General features: G+C 39.0%; 3 protein-coding genes across 5 annotated transcripts; 1 reads left to right on the top strand and 2 right to left on the bottom strand.

Moving 5' to 3' along the window:
- Positions 1 to 1,325: 1,325 nt before the first annotated feature.
- On the bottom strand, positions 1,326 to 2,086 carry LOC146975823 (uncharacterized). The gene is made up of 3 exons (XM_085794430.1): positions 2,016 to 2,086; positions 1,618 to 1,722; positions 1,326 to 1,476 (listed from the first exon to the last, which is right to left on the bottom strand). The coding sequence occupies exons 1-3, from the start codon at positions 2,068 to 2,070 to the stop codon at positions 1,397 to 1,399; spliced, it is 240 nt and encodes a 79-aa protein (XP_085650556.1). The 5' UTR covers positions 2,071 to 2,086; the 3' UTR covers positions 1,326 to 1,396.
- Positions 2,087 to 6,666: 4,580 nt separating this feature from the next.
- On the bottom strand, positions 6,667 to 14,909 carry LOC146975822 (P2X purinoceptor 5-like). The gene is made up of 12 exons (XM_085795067.1): positions 14,685 to 14,909; positions 13,525 to 13,675; positions 13,188 to 13,259; positions 11,238 to 11,313; positions 10,895 to 10,991; positions 10,606 to 10,686; positions 10,358 to 10,499; positions 9,845 to 9,981; positions 9,514 to 9,607; positions 9,235 to 9,300; positions 9,051 to 9,133; positions 6,667 to 6,904 (listed from the first exon to the last, which is right to left on the bottom strand). Exons 1-12 carry the CDS (start codon positions 14,816 to 14,818, stop codon positions 6,826 to 6,828), a joined length of 1,212 nt encoding a protein of 403 aa, XP_085651193.1. The 5' UTR covers positions 14,819 to 14,909; the 3' UTR covers positions 6,667 to 6,825.
- A 1,698-nt stretch (positions 14,910 to 16,607) lies between these two features.
- LOC146975821 (uncharacterized) lies at positions 16,608 to 20,233 on the top strand. Of its 3 annotated transcripts, none has more exons than XM_085795070.1 (11): positions 16,608 to 16,705; positions 17,703 to 18,038; positions 18,307 to 18,387; positions 18,549 to 18,608; positions 19,036 to 19,098; positions 19,203 to 19,229; positions 19,346 to 19,534; positions 19,631 to 19,678; positions 19,788 to 19,850; positions 19,938 to 19,964; positions 20,064 to 20,233. In XM_085795070.1, exons 1-11 carry the CDS (start codon positions 16,630 to 16,632, stop codon positions 20,120 to 20,122), a joined length of 1,029 nt encoding a protein of 342 aa, XP_085651196.1. In that variant the 5' UTR covers positions 16,608 to 16,629; the 3' UTR covers positions 20,123 to 20,233. The 3 variants fall into 3 exon arrangements, with proteins under 3 accessions (XP_085651196.1, XP_085651195.1, XP_085651194.1); XM_085795069.1 differs by having other exon boundaries at positions 19,935 to 19,964; positions 20,064 to 20,217; XM_085795068.1 differs by having other exon boundaries at positions 19,788 to 19,964; positions 20,064 to 20,217.
- The last annotated feature ends 2,251 nt before the right edge of the window (positions 20,234 to 22,484 follow it).

Genomic DNA, 22,484 nt, shown 5'->3' with positions numbered 1-22,484 from the left:
ACAAACAATATGATAGATTTGCTATATGTGTGACACTGAGGGTTATATTGAATCCATTGTATTCATTCAGCTTAGTCAGTTCATTATAGTCCTCTGGTTTTAAAATAGAACAAGAGTCCTAGAAATAGGCCTGTACTGGAAGTTTATGAATAAAGAAACACATTAATCTCAGCTCCTATTTGAAAGCCTCTTAAATGTCATTATTCAACATATTTCTGTACTTATTCAATATTTAATTACAATATGCTTTGTGATACTACTTTGATGATGGGAGAAGGCCCAAGCAACCAGGTAGGCTAGTACTACTGCCTGAAAGTAACAGTTCAACATGGCCACTCTTTCTTTGTATAGACAGAGTGACTAAAGTCGATGCCCACACCAGCCACAGGGTAAAAACACAAGAAAAAAACAAAATGAGGAGCCACTCATCAAAGCATTACATCAAATGTCAGTCTGCCTCAGGGCAGCTGTGGCTACACACGTACGTAGCTTACCACCACCACCGGTGTAAATGTGGGAATGAATAATGGTTTCTGTACGCACTTTGGGTATTGGGTTTAGAAAAAGCACTATATAAATGTAAACCATTATTATTATTATTAAATGGCCAAACACCCAGTTTAATACATGGTTAAATTAAACAAATGTTGAAATTGAAAATTTGTTGGACACAAACAGCGACCAATACCCTGATCACCTCCAGCTGTGATAGTTGTCACCTTTGACTTCCTCTTTTGCTTATTTTGCTCACACTTACTCTGCAGCTGAAGTGCCACCAAACAACAACACATTGTAATAAGCTGCTTGCAAAAATCAACATGAATAAAATCCGAGACCAAGTCACATAGTCAATGCACATTTGCTATATGTTATTAAACCAAAAAAAAGGGCTCATTTGTAATATTTAGCTCAATAACTAACAGTTTATTTCCTGCCTTACCTGTACAAAAAAAAAAGACAGCTGGAACAAACCAATGAGTTTAATTTAAAGATTTATTAATCATCATTTTATCGTGCATGGAACAGATGCCATCCTAAATGGAGTCAAGCGTTACAGTGCAGCAGAAAGAGAGACAGCGACCCACATAGAGGTAAGCTGTTGAAGTGACCCACTGAGTGACAACAGGAAGGGATTAGGTGTGTGTCTGTGTGCATGTGCATGTGTCTGTGTGGGTGTGCGTGTGTGTACATGTGCATCTTTGCCTCCAGCACTATAGTAAAAGAATCATGGCTGTGGCTACTGTGCTGCTGCACAGTTAAAGACAAAATCAATGACAAATCAATAATTGCATCATCACATTAACATTTGATTAACTGACAAATCATTTTTCTTTGTATTTCTTTAGCTCATTTCTCCATGGGCCTATTGTGACTAATCAGAAAGTGAAAGTGAGGCCTAGCAGTTGTCCTCTTCACAGCAGGTTGTGAAATAGTCTTCGGCACAAAACTCCTCACAGGTTCGAGAAAGCGTGTCACCTGTTACAAGACAACAAATTATTTATTAAAAATTTAAAAAATTAAAAAACTAATGAATTTGCCTGCAACAAACAAATATAACATATAAATACAAAATTAAATATAGACATGAGAGAAGACAAAGAGTCCAACGAGTTGCACCTCTTTGAGTGGTTTTGCAGTACTGAGCCTCCGGTGAGCACTCGGTCACCGTCTTGCAGATGTCGTCGTTCTCATCAACGCAGGTGAAGCATTTGAGTGACAGAACTAAAGACAATCAAAATAGACTCATTGTTTTTATCTATAACACACACACATACAGTAACATTTTATATAACATCATGAAGTCATGAGGGTAAATGTCAGTATAAAGAGTTTTTGATACGGAGCCGATTAAGCAAATACTGGATAGTTTCCCAATCACAAGACATTTTCCATCCCAGTTTTCAAAGACATGTGTACCCAAATTGTCTAATGTATTAGTGAATTATGAATATTTACCTGAGCTTTATTTTAGGATAGATAAATAAAATGATAAAAGTAAATCAAAGCTTTCTCACCCTGAGTGCTACACAGAAGCAGGAGCATCAGCAGCGTAAGAAGCAGGACCTTCATCTTGCCAAATGGTATGTGAGCGAACCGGACACTATTGCCACTTTTATACTGGTACACACAGTCACATACCAAGGTCGGGTTGAGTCGTGCACTTCCTTGTAAAGGCCGTTCCAGCCAAGGTGCTTTCATTCCTATTGTTCCCCGAAGACAAAACCTGAGCACACAAAGAGTAATTTTATTTCCAGTACTTCTGTGGTATGGTGTTGTTGTGCAATTTGGAGGAGGATGGGGGATGGTTATTCTTACAGTAACACTCACCTGTGGGATATAAGTAAAGATGCTGTCTTATGCAGGGTCGTTGTATAGGGGAGAAAGGTGATGATAATTCTAGGGGCCCAGCAGAGCCCACAAAAAACCCCAGTAGTCTAATCTTTGTATGACTGATTTATTCTGCATAAGACCCTGACTAATACTCATAGTAATGTTGCATTAGCATCAAAACAAAGTAGGCTAAATAAAAACTGATAATACATACGTAGTCTAAGAAAAAAAGTGGAAAAGTCAGGGGCCCTTTAGTATTCTTTCAGGGGGCCCAGAATTCCTAGCAACGGCCCTGGTCGTATGTAACCTGTGAGTTCCTGAGATCTGTTTTATATCAGCACTGGGCAAGGCTTTATCTATTCATCTCAGATTGTATCAAACAATAAGACCAGTTCACAGACTTCAGCACATCAACACACATCAACATTGTGGCAATGTTGTATGTATCGTCCCTGCAAAATAAACATTAAAATAAAAAAAAAACATTGTGTCTCAGTGTGCCACGTCTTCCATCTCCCACTCCCTCTCCCTCTCTCCCTGCGTATGAGCCAGTCTGCCAATCAGAAGCTGCCTTCATCAGCTCTGTTGACTGAACAACTCCATCTCCATGTTATGCATATTCTGTGTTGTAAACTGTTTTCATCTCTGTTTTTCTTAAGAGTTTTTTCCTCAGTCGATGTGAGGGTCTAAGGGCAGAGGATGTTGTTATGATGCTGTGTAAAGCCCTTTGAGACAAACTTGCCTTGCCTCAGTATTTAAACTGAATGGGGATTTGAGAACAATTTGAGGGCTTTGCTGCTAAAATAGGAACAGCTAGGCGAATGTGGGCTATCGCTATTTAATATTTTTCTACACCACGTTCAACTTCAATTACTTTGATTCTTAAAATCCATTACTGTAAGAACCACTAACCATGGCCATTTGTGCTGTACTTAAGCTTGTACTTAAAGGATACTTTAATCGATGTTTGATAAAGCATTTATGTTCTTTTCAGTGTAGTTTGAGTCATTCAAAAAAAATTGTTTTAACATTTTCTTTATCTTTGGAGGATTTCTGTTATCTACAAGACAAGCTGTCAGCTTTTTAAATTAATCTTAGTTCAGTTGTATCACAGTATCATACTGTGGAGATTTTAGAAAAGTGTCTTAAATGTAGTTACAAGTGTTTTTATTAGGATGCCAGAATGTGCCTAAGGCCGACACCCATGAGAAACCAGACCAGCAACAAATGCCATCACTGTGGCACGTACATGCAACATTTTTTGGGCTGTGTTGGCTGCAACCAGGAATCTAAAATCCAGCCCTGGCACGGTTTTAGATAGTTTTGATCTTAGGTGTCACATCAGTATCAGCCACAATTCAACAAATCTGATTCAACATAATGAATCTATATAGTTTCAATATTGGGTATCATGGAGGATTTAAACTTCTACCTGACGTCATCTAACTATTGCTCGGTATCTGGGATTTTACCAATAAGAAATATAACACACCTGGATCTCCAGTCAAACTGGCCGTCAAGTTGCACGGTGAGAAATGTTGTGCTACTGGTTTTGACACTGCAGAAGAATGTAGAGGAGGTAGTTACACTTTCTGTTGGATTTTGATCATATCTGTACAGCAACTTATCTCTCTACCAACACTGTTACGCAGTTTAGTGGGGGTTTTTTGTTGTGTTTTTTTTTTTTTTATCATCATAAAACCTGTCAATTTATAGGTAATATCCATAGATGAGTCCTCTCAGCCAAATATGTTTCAGTGACTTTACACCTCTGGTCAATAATGATGAAACTTTTTTTTTTTTGGTTTTAGTATTTCAAAAAATGTGCAAGACTGAAAATCAAAAGTGTCTTTATGTCTGTTGTCTTCAATATGGAATAGAAAAAAGTGGAAGAGCCAATTACTTTTGTACTTGTGTTTTTTTTTTTATATTTTGAAATGTGAGGATCAATTTTATCATCATCTATATCTAAACAAGAATAGTATAAGTGATTATAAGTGATGTTTTAATGTGAAATTATCAACAGTCAGATTTGATGTGATCCATCCTGTGCAGACTCCTGCTGGTAAATGACTGTATATACCAAACATGACTAAAGCATGAAATTGCCCTTTAGTGACATCTGTGGGCAACGATGGGGATGTGCAAGACATTGTATGAAGATGTATTTCCTCAATCCAGCCTGTATTCAGTGATTCAACCCTGGATATAACTAGACCTATAAATGGAAGAATTACAATAGGAGCATTCATGTGGCAACTGTGAGATATAATATTTTGACAGTGAATATCTGCATTCACTCTGTTTGACATCACAAACACATCACAAAGTACGCAGCAGTTTTATTTTAAGGATTTTAGCGCCCTCTAAGCTGCTTTTTGTGCCATCTGTCCTTTTGTTGTTGTTGTTCAAGTTGTGCTGCACCCACTAAGCAGCTGGGACTGTGAGTCATTTGAAAAGAGTGCATGACAATAATAATTTTAAAAAACAATTCAAAAATAAATGTCTCTATAAACAATGTCGCTCTTACGCCACATAATCCACAAAACTCACTGTCAGCAGAGCTATTTCTTCAGAAGAAAGTATTGTTCCAAACTGCTTACAAAGGGCTGACTGTGTGTGTGTCGTTACAGTCATACGCCAATGTGCAAAACCACAAGTTACAGAAGTCATGTAAAAGACAAAGGTGATGCAAATCATTTTGAAGGTGTGAAGGTGATACAATAAGTAACCACAGGAGGAGGAGGAGAGAGGTTGCTAACTTGGTTATATTCAACACAAAAGAAATGTTTCACTTTCTCTTGAATTTCAAAGCTGCACCGTCACTGCACTTTCTTCTCCTACACCAAGAGACATTTAAAATGGCCTCAAGGAAAACAAAAGAGTGTGGCTGCACAAACACACACATACAAACAGCTATAGAAGAATAAATAATGTGACCTCTGTATCAATGCAAGCACTTGAATCTCCTGGATGGTTAAAGGGAAAGAGAGAAAACGAAACAAAAACTTTTTAATCACGGTTTTGGGTGATTCAGGTTCTTGCCCTAGCTGCTCGTTATGATAAACAATGTCAACCAGTGTCCCTAAAATATGATGACGCGCTCTGTGCTGGTACTTGGTGCCGGCACAGCGTCAAGAAGTCAAGCTCTTAGTCATCATCGGTAGCTGCGTTTATGGTTTATAAACAATAGCTGTTAACGTCAGGCAGAGGAAAAGCCAATAAACAAGCTGTCACCCAGAAATCCAGGGATCACATGTGTAAACCCAGAGGCTTCTTTGTGTTTACGCATATTTTACATCCAGCGCTGGTCTGAGGACAGCTTCAGGTGCTACAGCTAAAAGCTAACAGTAAAAAAACAAAACAAAACAAAACAAAAAAACTCACATGATACGTGTAAAACAGGAAAAAAAGAAAAACACCTTGGGTTACTTATTAAAAATCTTTATTTCCACAGTTTCATTCTGTGTCAATCAATAAATAAAAGCGTTGTCTCTAAACTGTCTGAACAAAATCACATAAATGATTAATAATCACAAATATGGGAAAGCGGCTTATGTTGGAGGAGGAAACTTGGCACTTAAAGTGTTATTCACATATGAGGTATATTCCATTCCCCGAAGTCATTAATCATTGATTGTAAAACAAGCAGAGAAAGCAAAGTGACAGAAATCACACAGCCTTCACGTGAAATAAAAACTTCTCACTTCTCACGATCAAGTGTTTTTGTGTATGAATGGGTTTTCTCTGTTTCCTGTGTGTTTGATCTGAGGCCTAGTGAAAACAGATGAGATCAAACTGTCAAACTGCCGACTTGTAGTGATGAAATGGTCAAAGTCATGATAATTGAAAAAGCTTATTAAAAAACACAAAAAATCAATTTTAAAAAACACAATAAAAAGTTGGCTTAACTTAACTCACGGTAAGTGGTCTAAAACACACTTGTTTTGTGTCTAAAGGTATAAAAATATAGCCTAGAAATCTAGACGCACCCTAGCGGCAGCAAATATATTTGCTCCGTAGGTGGGTCTAGAAACGAGCCATAGGAACTTTTTGAGTCTCGAACACCGTTTGTGTTCACCAATCACAGCACTCTATCTGTTAGAGAGTCGTTGGGCGGGCTTAACGCAATGACGACATACATTTTAATTGGCTTGTCAGGCTAACATCATCCTGCTCTTTGCTCTGATTAGTTGTAGCGCTACCCTATTGCGTGCAGAGGCCGTTTGAAAGACAGCCTTCATCCCGCCCCCTGGATTGAGCCGAGGTCTACCGGTCGTTGCCAGACTAGACATTTTAATAATATAGTCTGGCTTGTCAGGCTAATAAAAATACTGTTTTCAACTTGAAATTGACAATTCAACCATTTCTTAAGGTGATGATCTCCACACCAGTTATACTGTAATTTACACTGCACTGCTGTGTCATTATTACAATATTATATTATTTATCCTTGTGCTAAAACCTACAAACTGATCTCACACAGTGTACAGACTAAAAGGTCAGGTTCTCCTGCTCCATGGCCGCCTTCTTGTCCTCCACACTGTTGTCCTCAGATGTCGACTTCGTACTTCTGTGGGCAGATTGCAGTGGCAAATACGTTACAATTAGGTACCATCTGAAGATCAACAGTGGCTCATACCAGCATAACATGGGCAGTTCAATACAGTGGCCCAGATAGGTCAACAGCAAATAGCATATTTATATACATTTGTGATATTTTTTCTCATTATCATTCATTTTGTGTGTTTGGTGTGTCCGCCTTCTTCTACCTCTCCCACTTTTTAAACAGAGCATCTGCAGCTGATCATCTAATCAATTCAATAAGCCAACATAGTGGTAATAGTAGTAGTAGCAGCCAGTTCATCAGTTTAGACACCATCCCCACATGGAAAGAATCTATATGAGGATATATGCTGCATTTAGGCTGCATATAGGCCGAATTCAGGTGCATATATGTGCATACAGGGCATATAGGTCTCCTATATTGCTTCTTTATATCCAAGCCCTACAGTACATACAAGATATGTCTGGACATATATGCCCGGCTGTATGCACATATATTTGGCCTATATGCAGCCTAAATGCGGCATATATACGCATACTGTATATACGCATATATGCAGCATATATATTATCATATATGTGCGTACATACAATAATGAAAACGGCCAATTTTATGTATGTCACATATATTCAAAACCTATATTAAAACCTATATTAAAGCAGATCCGGTCGTTTCGGCTGGCTTTTTGTCAGCCGATGGAGTTAGCAGTCCCCGCCCTCGTCATGGATCTATTGGTCCTCGTCCCTACGTCACCACATTCACGCGCATCCCTTGGCTGCACACACAGCCCTTCATGCCGTTCTCTCTCCTCATTGGATAAAGGTTGTAGGATACAAGGAAGTATACAAGAAGTTTTCTCCTCGGCTTACAGGCAAGGCAAGGCAAGGCAAGGCCATTTTATTTGTATAGCCCATTTTTACAAACAGTTTGTCTCAAAGGGCTTTACATGGCATCGTAACAACATCCTCTGTCCTTAGACCCTCACATCGACTGAGGAAAAACTCCATGGAAAACCCTTTTAACAGGGAAAAAGCAGAGTGACTGACAGACCCGTGTTTCGGACCAAACACTCTATGTAAGTGATTGCTGTCGGAAGATATAACTATTTAAGACTTATTTTAACACAAATATTCCGCTCACTTCTGCTTTAAAACCTATATGTCTAGAGGACCTATATGCCTAGAGGACTCCAGATGGAAATTAGCCCTCGGGCTACAATCTGGCACATTTACAGGTACTACGGTACATGTTTTATTAATGTGCATTGTCCTGACTTCTAAATAAATAAATAAATGTTTATATAGGTTCTTTCCGTGTGGGTCTTTACCAGCGCTCCAGTTCAGTCCTGTTCTTGTCTGATAATGGAGTTAACTGGACTGGATAAATTAGGTTCACGAGCAGGGCCACGCCTCAACCACACCTCTAATCACAAGTCAAGCCTACATGGTCAACCCCTTCTTCGTCCTTCTATCCCTACTCATCCCTCCATCCTTCCCTCCCTTCCTCCATCCCTCTCTGTTCAACCAGTGCATCCCTTTCTATGTCTCATTCAAGACACGCCAAGACGACACCCCCACTCTGCGCCCCCACCCCCAGCCAGGTCTTTATTGCAGCCTCCCAGACCAGCAGCGCTGACATCAACCTTCCTTCACCTTCACCCCCACGTACAATATCCATTCACCCGTCCTCAACACTGCATTCCATGCATTAAAATGTTTAAATGGCACATTGTTGTGGTTTGGTCCTTGCTAGTGAATCGCTGATTGTGATTGCGGACGTACGGTCTTGCTCTGCCTTCAGCTCCTCTAAAGTGGAAGAGACCTTTTTCACTTAACAACAAATTACTTTTTATCCGATCCTTGGATCTTGAGCTGTATTTGCATTTGGCTCCAAGAAAAACTGAACCGTCACAAAGGAATGACCTGAGAGATTTACTAACTTATTTTAAACACTTTTTTTTAAACACTTTTTTTAACACACCACGGTTGAACATGAATAAATAATAAATGACTTTACGAATTTTAGGTTAAATGATAAATACACTATTATTTGTCATATACATCAGGGTTCATCTGGCCCCTCAAATAAACTTAAGGTGATTTTAATTTGTCATTTAATTCATCACACATCATCACTCTGTTGCATATCGTACCTGGATCCCTCAAATTTCCGCTCTCGGTAAGAGTCTCCCTTCTTCATTAGGTAGAGAAGAACCATGTCACAGAAGAAAGCTCCCTGTAAAGTGAAGAGTTTTATGGAGTAATGATGATGTTGTTAAATGGGGAAAAAAACAGTCTTCAAGTGGGTGGAGGAAGTTGATCTAATGTGATACTTACAGCACCCATCAAAGCCAGTCCTGAAGCAACGTTGATGGCTGTGGGGATGATGCTGAACATCCCGGCCTGTGAACGACAGCGGAAAGAATCAAAATCACAAACATTAACTTTACAGGAAAGATAAGATCACAATATGTCATAATCCTCTTATCTCCACTTAATTCATCAGTTTGTTATCCTGTGCTAATGTCCTGTGTATTGCATTATTGCATTAACATGAAATCATAATAAAGCAGAGTCAACAGTATTTCATACATTCACACAAAACATTTTACGCACCTTCCCATGCACCATGATGTTAAATCGGACACCATAGACTTTGAACAGAGATCGAAAGCTCTCACCAGCTGCATTTTTATAATACCGAGTGTGTCTATGAAAACGGAAAAACAAGAACAAATGCAGTGAAACAAATTTCAGCTAATTATATTAATCATTTCAATTCAAATAAATCTGACGAATTGGAGGGATCATATTTATCTTCTTCACATGGCATCTGATGAAGATCTTTTGTGCTCTAAACAATATTTAATTTGTTGAAAAGAACAAGAAATATTTGTCTGGTCAACACAGGATCCTAAACGGAGACAGCGTCTGCAGTGAGTCTCACCTGAAGTTAAATCCTGCTGCGATGGTCTTGTTGGAGATGCTGGTGTCCAGGCGAGTGAAGTAGTACTGTGGATGGCAGTTAGAGTATCCTTTGTCAAGGTCACAGTCCCAATTTATCATGATGCCAATGGAGCCGCCCTAGAAAACAGAATGTTATACCCTTAAAATGCACCAGGATGCATTAGAGGCAGCACAACCCACAGGCCAGTGGATGTTAACTTCCCTGTTACCTTACATTGAAATTGAAACCTTAAACTTATCCCCAAAGAAATTTAAGTCAAAAGCAACTGGACTTTGTTATTTGTCTAGGAAGACGTTTCACCTCTCATCCAAGAGGCTTCACCAGTTCATGTACGCATCTGACCAGGCTGGGACTGGTTGCTTTTGACTTAAATTTCTTTGGGGATAACGATGACCTGGACAAATGAGAATATTCACAGGCTTAACCTTAAGCTTAGTTGATGTAACAGTCACTAACTCCTAAAAATGTCCAGTTGAAATGAAAGAAACTCACAAACGTGGACATGCTCTGGAAGCTGAATCCGGCTCGCCGCGTGATGTCACCCAGACGAAAGATGGGGCAGTACGGGTGGAGCTCCTCGTCATATCGACATTTCTTCAAATAGGAGTCGTCAGTAGTTTCAAGAACATTGGACCTCAGAGTTGAGAAAGCAGCACAGAGCGTATATGAGTGTGCACTGCGCTCTTACACAACTCCTGTTTCCTGTTTAGTACACAGCACAAAGGTGTGTGAGGACTTACTTTGAAAATGTGAATTTGGGAAATTGGATGAAATTCTTGATGTAGATGGTAAAGTTTTCAGCATTTGTCAGCAGAGGGCCTCTGTATAAGAAAAACAAAAACAAAAGTTGTAATAAAGACCCACACGTTCTGTTGCTAAGCGGCTTAATCTAACATGTGTGTTCATACTTTGCTGCTGTGTGACAGAAAATATTACAAAAATGCTGCTGTCTCCACATTCAGTGGCTAAAAATAATATTAAAAAGTACTTCATGTCATAAATTATATTTAGTTTTAACATGTGACTTACTTGGGTTTGAATTTCCTTTCGATGGGACACCAGCCATAGATTTCACAGGTACCAGTAGAGTTTTCATCTTTTCTTAAACATCGACCACTCATGATTCCTGAGGAAAAGACAACAGAATAAAACAGCTTCGTGTCAGAGTGTCTGCTGAGATTAGCAACTCTATAAAGACACCAGTCATTTGTTCAAATGAGAACTCGGCCAACACTTCCAAATTTAATTTAACAGAATCTAATACTGTTGCACATGGTAAGAATTTAGGCCTAAATTATCTATGAGAATGGGATTCCCTTCTAGTCCACCTCTTGAATGCTGATTTAAAATAGTATAGTTGCTCTTCTCTTACCATTACCAGCCACCACCATCTTTCCCTCTTCACAGTCCCCATCGTCTCGACAGAAGCCATCCAGCACTTTAGGACTCTGGGAACAGATGTCAGAAATTCTTTAAATGGGATCTGACCTTCTGTCTTTTTTTCCCCCAAGTGTTGAATGAATAATCTTTTAGCCAGAAGTTTCATTCAGGAATCAAGTGCATTTCACTGTAGGATACTGTGGCAAACCAGGGGAAACACCGGGGCAAACCCAGCAGAGGGGGCTTGGCCACAGGATCAGGTTAGGGGAGTGGTTTATCAAGTGCAGTGTGTAACTTACCATCCACTTAGTTAAAGTGCAAACCCCTAACCTCTTCCCCTTACAGTACCACTTTATATTAATGACTCTTTGTTTTTCCAAAAATCGGTCTCTGAATACCTGTTTTATGTGCATTCGGCCTCTTTAACCCCTGGGTTGCCACAGTACAATACAGTTGTTTTGTATCTTGTAGCCTAATTTAAAAAAACTCTTAAGTTTCACATAGGTTTCAGTTGATGGCTCAAACCATAAGAATTTGGATTTAATACCTTATTATCAATTAGATGTGGAAAACCACATGTAACAGTTGTTTCAGTAAATAAATTGGAAACCAAGTCTTGTGAAAACTGTTGTAACATCCGTGACAACATTTACTAACAAGGTCAGCTCACACTGTATTGTCTCTAGCAACACCATTAATACGAAAGTAAACACGTAGTTAGAGGTTGTTTATGGACGACCGTGAATGAGGACCGGGAACTGCTCTTGGTGAGGTATGAAAGATACACAAGAACAGAGCAGTGTTTTATGGCTTGTGCAGGCTCTCTATTCTTCTTGGCTGCTGGCAGTGAAGACAGCAGACCAAGAAAGGCTGAGTTTACATACCAGGCAGGAACCCTCTGGAAATTTGTACTGTAGCTAAAGATATAGCTGAGATAAATGATGAACAGCATAACCGACACACACACACACACACACACACACTCATAGCCAGTGTTTTGTTCTTAAGTGTTATGACTAACGCTGAAGAAAATGTGGACCGGTGCTCTTCGGGACGTGATGGTTGTGCCACCATGTATCAGCTATGTCTTCTGCTGCCTGTTTATGCTTACTCAAATCTGTATAAGATATGAGTCTTCAACATCCTGCCATTATACATTGTGCTGCCTAATTGTCTCTTCAGTTACCTCAAACTACAAAATATCACCAGCAAAGAGAAACTCCAATTAATTCCATTTCTATCACCACAGGACTGGTCATTCCCAGCTCTTCTCTAGCCTCAGTCATACATGGCCTACTGTATCTGTGAGACACGACTGGGCTGGAATAGTTTCCAGATGATTAGGTGTCAAACAGCGAATGGTAAATAAAGTAACTTTAAAATAAACACAGTAGTTGCACGGCCTGAAACTGAGTTTGACTTTTGCAGACAGAAGGCAGTGTTCAAACAGCACATCCTGCCCTGAAGCCAGCTGACACATTTCACAGGAAAAACTCTACAGTCTCCACATGTTAAACAAAACGCGTTTGTTGACAAAATGGTGAAATAAAACTACAAACAGAAACTCTTGCTCTTGCTAAGAACCAGGCAAAAATAATTCCCTAAATCTTATATTAAAACAGGTACTTTGGGAGTGCATTTGTTATGAATGGTGTATTTTGGGGCCAGTCAAGATGACACTGCACCTAGAGACAATTTGGTTTTGCATTTAGTTAAAAAAAAAAGTACTATAGCCTACATTGTTAAAACAGGTCATTAGTTCATGTTTCCTTTGGTTATGGATGTGGTCATATCTGGGTTGTTTTAACTTTTGCATGGTGGATTTACTGCTGCACTGCAAAACCAAAATCCTCTTGGCCCTCTGGTTGACCTGCTGGTCTGGTGTTCGAAAAATTTATGAAAATAATTCATCGTTACAGCCTCTATTACATATTAATCTTACCTCGGCACAGTATCCCAGCTTCTGGTTTGGCGTCTCTAAGAAATTAGTGACAACAAACAGAACAGCTTCACCCTACATGAAGAAGAAACACACAGTAAATGGATCTTTATATGGACATCATGTCATGATGACCCCAGTGCTGTTAGACTGTCTTTACTGATGAGTTTAAAACCCACATGTGAGGGGGCTGCTTTATTTTTTTCATGCAGAGCAACTGTTGCAATGTTTGTTTTGCAACCACCTCTGTGTGCATGCCCCCTCTCACCTTGTCTTTGTTCTTTTTCTACATAACTCTGCTTGTGTGAGAGGAAACATCAGTGTCTAGCACTGTCCTGACCTGCGGTGGGATGACGTAATCCTCCGGTCCCCACACCAGGAGACCAGACTCAGAGGTGTTTGTCACCGAGACCCCCTTCAGTTTAGTTATGACAGAGCTCTGTATGGCCTCGTCCGTCTCCTGGTAGCCTTTCTTACTTATAAACACCCACCTGTGGATGAGAAGCATCTCTCAGAATAAACACAAGCATGAGGCTAAACACCCACACAAGACCAACTTGACACACTTCACACACTTGTTTGATTGTGTGAACATATAGAGCAGGGATGTCAGACTCATTTTAGTTCAGGGGCCACAAACAGCGCAATTTGATCGAAGCACAGCGAAATTACAGCCCGTCCGTACATGCACAGCATACAATACATACAATAAGACAGACATAACAGGATGGAGGAGGAAAAAGGGGAGAAACAAGAAGAGAGGGGAGGAGAAAAAAAAGCAGCTCCCAGACTAGATGTTCCTGTGGTGGAGTACAGTGTGGGACTGGGAAAAAAAACCTCAGCAACATATGAACACACTATACACCAGCCTAACCAATAAATAAAAAGAACTTTGAATGTTTCCCTTTGTTTTAGTGCATAATTAAGATGTTTACAGTTAATGGACTGTCCTTTTACCTTTCTTGTTTAAAAAAATATGTTAAATTTCAACAATATTATGCCTCCTCTGTCTTTATTTAATTTATCCTGAGGGCCGGATTGGACCCTCTGCCGCGCCGGTTTTGGCCCGCGCGCCACACGTTTGACACCCCTGATATATGGAGTTAATAGCATTGCTATGAAACAGCTGTATCATGGAATAGTGACAAAATGTAAATATTAGGAATAACTAAAAGAAGTCAAAGTTTAATTATTTTTATATTTTCTGTATTTTGATCCTGCTGCTGTGATAAAGCACTTTCATAAGCAAAATGCACTTATTGTGTCAGGTCTGCTGTGGAAAATATGTATATTTAGCCACCTGGAGTGTTACATTTAAGGTATTTAGGGTATATATGTTATAGCCTATAACCAACAGTGCGACAAGGACTCCTAACACGTCCATAACGTTATCTTTTTCTTTTCTTTTTTCTCAAATCATTCCTGAAGGCTACAGTCAATCCATAGAGGAGTTCAAAAACTGTTTGTGAAAAGTAGAAAAGAAACAATCCATTCACTTACCCTATAATGTAGCCGATGATAGATAACTGAATGAATCTGTACAAAATCCCAACTTTCTTATTTTTGGCGACGATGTATTTTTCCGTTTTGTAGTCAAATATGGAAAGAAAACGTCCTTTCAGACCCTCGGCCATCCTGCAGCAGTGAGCGGCCAGCAGGCTCTCTGCAGGGACAGCAGCACGTTGACACGCGCGCACACACACGCATGCACGCACGTACACACACACACACGTGCGCATGGCCAGAGCACATAGTTAAACCAGCCTGCAGGATTCAGGAGGAGGCAGACCCTTACTTGTCCTAATTAGTCACCAACAACAAGCTCAGTATCCGGTTTGAGCTTTCAAAATAATGCCGGTCTTCTCTCAGTGAGGGCGGATGTGGTGACAAATGGTTTCTGTTGTGGACACGTCTGGTAGTTTCAGATGAGCGAGAGTAAAACAATAAAAATGACTCCCATGTGCTGTTTGAGTTTGTCCTACACTAAAATACTCTGCGACTCTGCGACTGCTCAAATTAAAGAACAACTGGCAATTCTTTCAAGATTTAATTAAAAGCAACAACGTGTCAACCTCAAGGTGGCGCCAAAGAAAAAGTTAAAGGATCGACAGAGTCAATAAAACAAAATAATGTCAGCTTTATTTGTAAAATAATTTGCATTCTCTGAGGGTCATAAATGTCAGCGGTGTCATGGCCGCCAAACCACAGACCATAATGCTCCCTACAGCAGCCTGCTATCAAGGTTAAAATATGAAATTATTAAGTTCAAAAGATATGAGCCTCTTTAAAGTTTCATTTTAAGTTTACTCTGACAGTAACTTTTAAGCTTAATGTGTCTTGCATTCAGCTTTGTTAACAGTAGGCCTAGACAGTAGGCCTAAAACTACAACCAAATGATGTTGCATTATGGGAAATGGGTAAGGTAGGGTTTTTTTTTTCTTCTTTAATTTCTGCATGCATAGAAAGGAAAAACCTGAAAAGTTCTGTCTCTGCTGCTTCTGCATTTTTTCTTTTAATGTTAAAGTGCCAACCTCATACTTAAATGTTGGTCCCCCAGTTAACAAATAACTTGAACTTTTGATATTTTATTTGGATCAAATGATAATGATGCCTTACAAGAAGATTTAGAAACTCAAACATGTTCATTAAGGATTTTCATTTCATTCTTAACTTGATCACATTTGTTTGCACAAAGTGAGCTAATATAATTGAGAATGAAACAGGTTAGAAGTTAGGCATAAAATAAAAAAAACCTCCATGACTGTAAAAAAAAAAAAAAAAAAAGGCCTAAAGAAATTCCATCTTTAGAAATGTAGTATTTCTGCTCAGAAAGTGTTTGTTCGGTTGAAAATTTCAGTATTTGGTTTCATTACAACACAAATTTAGGATTTAAGGCAATACTTTTCATCTGTTCAGAGACAGTGAACGTACAGATTTTCACTTTGCCTTATAGAACCCCGATCTTATGTCTAATAACCATAAAACTGAGGTTATGTTGTTCTTCATTTGGCTTTGATTTAAACCTTTAAACACAAAGGTGGTGATAAACCTTTACATTTATACCTTCATCTGTTTTTATCACACAGCCCCTCACTCCGGAAACACCTGCAGCTTCTGACAGGAAGTGGTCTGGGGGAAATGTCATGTCAGACCTTTTATAGCTTTCATCTACTGGAGATGTTCAACAAGTAAAAATAATAATTTGTCTGAATTTAAGGTTAATATGTGACATGTTCACCACACACAGCCCTATAAAACATTTGGCAGCTCCATTGTGAAACATAACTGTCACTGTTGAATATGAACTGCGGTTTATGTGAAACAGTTGCACTTCCGTAAATAACAAAACCAATGGTGATGATCTTGTGGTTTTGTCCCATGATGCTTAGGGGGCTTAACATGCAGCTTTAGCACACTCACGTTCACATTGAACGTGAGTGTGACAATGAAGGTGCTGACAATGAATGCTAACAAGTGGATTTTCCTATTAGCCATCTACTTGCTGTGTGTGTCATCGAGTGGTAAGTCCTTTTCAGGGTTACCGTTATAGGGTTAGGGTTAGAATAAATAATTTATATTAAAATGTAGTGGTTGTAAAGGTTTCTTTCACTAATTTAATTGTCTGATACCGTTTTGTTGTTTCACTTTAAATTTGTAGGAATAATTGCCTTGGTTCATTTTCCTTTTTAGAATATAAATGATATAATTTCATGATTTGATCATATTTGGACATGTGGTGTAGACTTATTTAACAGTTTTTTCCACCTATTGGTGTCCAAATATGATTGTTATCATATACATTTGGACATCAATGGGTGGAAAGAAATGATCAATAACTGTACATCACAATATGTAGGCCATTCCAACCTCAGTCAGCATCAGATTCTCCGCTCAGACGGCCTTGGATCAGATATAATAGAGTGAGACACATAGGAGAGTAACAGGGTCAGAGATTTTTTTTGTAGGTTTTGAGTTTTGTTTTTCTACTGATGCTAATCATCACCTGTAATTTGCTTTGATTATAATATGGTAAGGGTGAAAATGATGAGTCAAAAATATACATTTTGTTGAAGAATCATACGTTCATTGTTAAACGTAAACCAGCAGTGATTAATTACAAATATTTATTTAACTTTGAATTATGAATTATTATTATTTTAATGATACATTTTATAAATTCAAATCTTTATTGGATTGCTTTTTAAATCCCCATAATGTCAATTTGACCCATGCAGTATTAAAGCAGGCTACTAACACAACAGTTATTACACCAAGTTTATCACTGAGGTTTTCTAATAAAGTAATTTTCAATTATCATTATCAAGTTTAATTAATTTACAATTCATGATTTAAACTGTAATCTCCCAATACGGTATATCTTATCCTATCTTATCTGTATTATTTTTCATATTATATAGATTTTTCTGCTGTTACCTTGTCCAGCTACAGTAAATGAATTCACCCTTAACACTGACAGTTAATTTGAAACTGCTCTTGTGTTTCTCTCCTCCCATTAAGATGAGCAGCACTATCGGTGTGATGATTACCTGGATAATGAGATTCCCACAATCAACGCTCTACTTGGCTCATCTGTGCTCCTTCCATGCCACTTTACGAACAGCAGCAGCGATTCGGTGTCATGGGCATACATTTATGAGGACGAGGATCTGGTCCGCCTTGAGTCTGGAGGGCGAATTAAATTCATTGTCCCCAGAAGTGGCCGGATGAAAGCTTTTCCAAACCAGGGCTCAGAAGGAAACTACTCCATCTTTATTGATGAACTTGAGGACTCTGACAAGGGGCGTTATCTGTGTAAGAAAGAAGGTAACTGTCTTCCGGTGGAGTTGGTTCTTGGTAAGTGGATTTCGGTTCAGAGGTTATGAGACGATGTTTTCTGAAGTCTGAGCAGCAGACTGTCAGAGAGACATTGTCAGAAACTTATTATTATTATTATTATAACCTTTATTTAACCAGGTTTGTCCCATTGAGATCCAAGATCTCTTTTGCAAGAGAGACCTTCACACTTCACACTTCACAGGCCAAAGACATGAGAGCGGACAAGTGATGTGTTAGCATTTCCTGTAAAAGGTATAGTGTTTTCAAACCACATTTTATCATGCAGATAGACCGAAACACATGCTGCCTCTGATCTACATCGCTGTTGGCACATCGGCTGTGGTCCTGCTGATCGTCCTCTGCTACTGTGAGTACAGGCCTATACTTACAGTAGCCTACCTGTCCACAGTCTCACACACTCACCCCACAAACTGTCGTTAGAAGGACGGCGTGCTGTGCATTTGATTGCAGAATAAATGGTCTTGTCTTGTTATTGGTGATTTAAAACTGTTTTCTGTTTTATTTCAGTTCTCTATAAAACCAAATCACGGAAACTTACCATCACTCCTGAAAGTGCAGGTCCTGAGGGTGAGAAATTTAAAACATTTACTATTTACAATAGGTCCATGTGGATTGTTTTTGGTACATAATTATTTCAACAGTAGAGACCACATTCATCATTAATTTCTGTCTTCTGCACATTTACATCTGACAAGGAGGTAATGTTAAATACAAAAAGTACTGAACCGGTTTGCACTGGGGGATGGATCATCAGATAGGGAAGAATCTATACAATTTTGTGGCGGACTAATATCATTATATCTGATTTGTTCTTCCTGAAGTCTGGTGTTAAGTATTACTGATGATTTAGGTCAAACCCTCCACTTCTGGTTGAGGGACATATGTCTAGATGTTTATAAAGTCATATGGCGTTCATGGTGCATTTATATTGCAATTATATCATTTTATTTTTTCATTAATATTGTTATTATTGCTGTATGTAATTGTCCCACAGCTGGTACCAACGCTCCACCTGCAGTCACAGGCCCAATGCCACCAGTACAAGGACAGTGGAGAGGTAATCCACAGTTACATACACACATACAAACTCAAGTCACTCAACATTAAACTATTTGTAGTATATCTGATGCACTGTCCACCATGTGTTGCTTTTTCTTACAGGAGCAGACAACCCAGATCTTGTTTATGGTGCGTTCACACAGCTTTTTCTTCCATCCATTGATTAACCTTTCCGTTCTATCCCACCGAAAACATCTCTAACATCTTTATCATTATTTTTACAATTGATCTTTTTCAAATATCAGAGAACGACGACCAATACCCAGCCAGCCAGCTGGGTGACCCCTCCAGAAACCACCACAGTCTACCAGGAGGTCTGCATCATGCGGACAGGTTTCAAACCACTCAAAGCACCAGTGGGATTTATCCCAATCTGAACGAGGGTAACTTTCAAAGGATGGAAAGTCAAAGAACAAAACAAAGATTTCACAGAGGTGCTTAATAATAAACAATATAACCAATGGTTGTAGTGACATTTAATGAAACATAAATGAATAACTAACTAACTAAGTCTCTCGTCACCTCTTCAGAACTCTTCAGCAGATTACGACAAGCAAGCATCGGTCGACATTTTTATGGTAAAATGAGCATTTTACCTAATTTTTTTCTTTTCTTTTCTTTTTTCTTTTTTTTTTTTACATAATTTTAATGTTGTTTGGAATTTCACTCGCTCATTTAATTACACAGTTAACCAAGGTGAAATCAGCAGACAACAAGCCATGGCTGCTCAGGCAGAGAATCAGCAACAAGGTATTTATGTTTTATTTATCTCACAAAATGATGTTGTGTTATTTTCATTATTCACTGTTGTGTTGTATTTATTTTGTTCTACAGCAGGTGTGGGTAAGAAAAAAGCCAAAGAAAGTGAGTGCTGACTTCATCTTTATGCATGTTCAGCCTGAAATAAAACTCTGCACTAAACTGCTATCCCATGTCCTTGTTGTTTTGTTTTTTCCCTTTCAGAAGGTGAATACAACAACCCGATTTACAACAGAAGCACAGATCGGCTCAATCTTCAGTGAAGAACGGAGGAGTCTTTACTCAGCTGCTCGGACATCGATTTGGACACTGATAACTCATTTTGCTGTTTGTTGATCAAAAGTTAATTAAATAAAGATCTTAAGTATCAATATATGACATGAAAATTATTTTCGACCTCAGCTGAATGTGTGACTGAACTGTTATTATATACGTAGTTGCCCCTTACTGTGGTTTGAATTTTCTTTTGATTGGGCACCAGCCATAGATTTCCCAGGCACCAGCCCACTAGCTTACGTAGGTTCAGATCTGGCCAAATTTACTGTTAGATTTGCCCATGCAAATCAATCAAACAGTGATTTAGTGTTATTCCCATGCATCACAATAGACAACATCATCCAGATATATAGCGCCATCCAAACCTGTAACCACTCTATTCATCAATCTCTGAAAAGTGGTGAGGCAACCTCCTGGACACGTTTGGGCAAATGCACTTTCCAGTAACCCCTCAAAAGGTCTAATTTACTGATATTTTGCAACTTGATCTATACACACAATCATCCATTCAGGGTAATGGAAAGGCAGACCCACCAGCGGACTGACTGTTTAGGACCCCTTGACCACTAGGGGGCCCCCAAGAGCAATTATGAATGGTAAACATGGCTGCAGCTGAGGCTGTGGTCATAATGCAAATCCACATCTTGGCTTCGTCAAGTGACACATGTAATGTCAGACAATAGTATGGTGGAGCTGAGGGCCCAAACCATCTGGCTGGAAAGGTCGGTGAGTAAAGCGATCCCAATGGCACGCTCAAAATTTCTGTGAGGAAATGTTCTGCTTTGTAATGCATAACCCTAACAGCCTGTTGTCATGGTAAAAACATTATTTAAAATATTAAAGCAGAAGTAAGTGGTCCGGTCGCTAATGCTGCGTTCCAGGCAGGCTTTTGAAATCGTAAATTACAGCTTCAAGTCACAACTTACGACTTTGTAGCGTTTCAGGCAACCCACTCGTGTTTTTCCGACCTGTTTTACCGGTGAAAGTCACTATAACGGCCACTCGTAACTTCCGACCGGTGAACTCGTACCAGATCGAACTGGTACCACTTCACGGTCGGAAAAATACGAGTTTCCTTGAACGCACCATAACAGTCCTCGTCACTACGTCACCACATTCACGGCGTCCCTTGGCTGCACACACAGCCCTGCATGCCGTTCTCTCTCCTCATTGGATAAAAACTGTAGGATACGATAATGTTATCTCTTCGGCTCAGAGCAGAGCAGAGGGACTGACAGACCCGTGTTTCAGTCCAAACACTCTATGTAAGTGATTGCTGTCGGAAGATATAACTATTTAAGACTTATATTAACACAAATATATCACTTACTTCTGCTTTAAGTTTAAAATAATTGAGTCTCTTTCAAGTTTTTATTTCAAGTCTAGGCTGGATTACTCTGACAGTAACAGTAACATAAATGATGTCTTGCATTCAGCTTTGTTAACACAAAGCTCAAGTTAGGCAGGAGGCCTACAGCTGTACAGCCAAATAATGTTGCATTATGGGTATGTAAAAAGCATGAAGATTTAAAATCTGTATATTTCTGCCTCTGCTGCCTCAATGTTTTAAGATCAGTATTTGGTTTCATTACACCCCATTAAAACATACATTTGGGATTCAAGACAAGACTTTCCATCTGTTCAGAGACAGAGTTGTCCTGTGTGCACTTTCAGTTTGCTTTGCTAAGCCCAAATATATAATTAGTCTACCATAAAACTGAGGAAAAGTTTTGCTTCATTTATTTTAACCCTTAAACACAAAGGTGATGATAAACCTTTCAATTTAACTTTACAGCTCTGCTGTAGGTGTTAAGCTGGAAACACCTGCAGCTTCTGACAGGAAGTGGTAACTAACCACCACAGTATAAGTGAGACTTATTAAAGTTAATATTTTGAAGATGTTCAATAAATAAAAGATAATAACCATTTCATCTGAATTTGAAGTTAATTTGTGACGTGATCACCACATGTAAAACATTTGGCAGCTCCATTGTGAAGCATGATTTTCACTGATAATGTATGATCTGGTGGTTAATGTGAAACATTAGCATTTCCGTAAAACCATTGTCGATGGTCTTGTGGTTTTGTCCCATGATGCTTACATGCAGCTTTCTGGCACTCACATTCACACTGTGTGAGGTGCTGACAATGAATGCTATCAAGTGGATTTTTCTTTTAGCCATCTACTTAATGTATGTGTCATCGAATGGTAAGTCCTTTTCAGAAATGAGAGAATTAAATAGGCTTAAAGTGGAACTGCAGGATTTTTATCTTAACGATGCTACATTTTTACCTTAATTAAACAGCTTCGGAGTAATTGTGATAGTTAAATAACTTGTTACCATGGAG

This window comes from Trachurus japonicus, chromosome 13 (assembly GCF_045865225.1).
Source record: "Trachurus japonicus isolate A0001 chromosome 13, Traja_1.0".
Classification (NCBI taxonomy): domain Eukaryota; kingdom Metazoa; phylum Chordata; class Actinopteri; order Carangiformes; family Carangidae; genus Trachurus; species Trachurus japonicus.
The sequence above is the reverse complement of the archived record's forward strand: the minus strand, read 5'-3'. Positions and strand labels throughout refer to the sequence as shown.

What these genes read in the sequence shown, in the direction of transcription:
- LOC146975822 (XM_085795067.1), bottom strand. Translation starts at nt 14,818, where the DNA reads ATGGCCGAGGGTCTGAAAGGACGTTTTCTTTCCATATTTGACTACAAA. An exon ending in CCCAAATTCACATTTTCAAA is followed by an intron (nt 10,500 to 10,605) that starts GTAAGTCCTCAC and finishes CTCAACTCTGAG; the next exon opens with GTCCAATGTTCTTGAAACTA. An exon ending in GCAGCAGGATTTAACTTCAG is followed by an intron (nt 9,608 to 9,844) that starts GTGAGACTCACT and finishes CCGTTTTCATAG; the next exon opens with ACACACTCGGTATTATAAAA.
- LOC146975821 (XM_085795068.1), top strand. Translation starts at nt 16,630, where the DNA reads ATGAAGGTGCTGACAATGAATGCTAACAAGTGGATTTTCCTATTAGCC. An exon ending in TCCGGTGGAGTTGGTTCTTG is followed by an intron (nt 18,039 to 18,306) that starts GTAAGTGGATTT and finishes TTTATCATGCAG; the next exon opens with ATAGACCGAAACACATGCTG. An exon ending in CATCGGTCGACATTTTTATG is followed by an intron (nt 19,679 to 19,787) that starts GTAAAATGAGCA and finishes TTAATTACACAG; the next exon opens with TTAACCAAGGTGAAATCAGC.
- LOC146975823 (XM_085794430.1), bottom strand. Translation starts at nt 2,070, where the DNA reads ATGAAGGTCCTGCTTCTTACGCTGCTGATGCTCCTGCTTCTGTGTAGC. An exon ending in GCTTCTGTGTAGCACTCAGG is followed by an intron (nt 1,723 to 2,015) that starts GTGAGAAAGCTT and finishes GATTGTCTTTAG; the next exon opens with TTCTGTCACTCAAATGCTTC. An exon ending in CTGCAAAACCACTCAAAGAG is followed by an intron (nt 1,477 to 1,617) that starts GTGCAACTCGTT and finishes GTCTTGTAACAG; the next exon opens with GTGACACGCTTTCTCGAACC.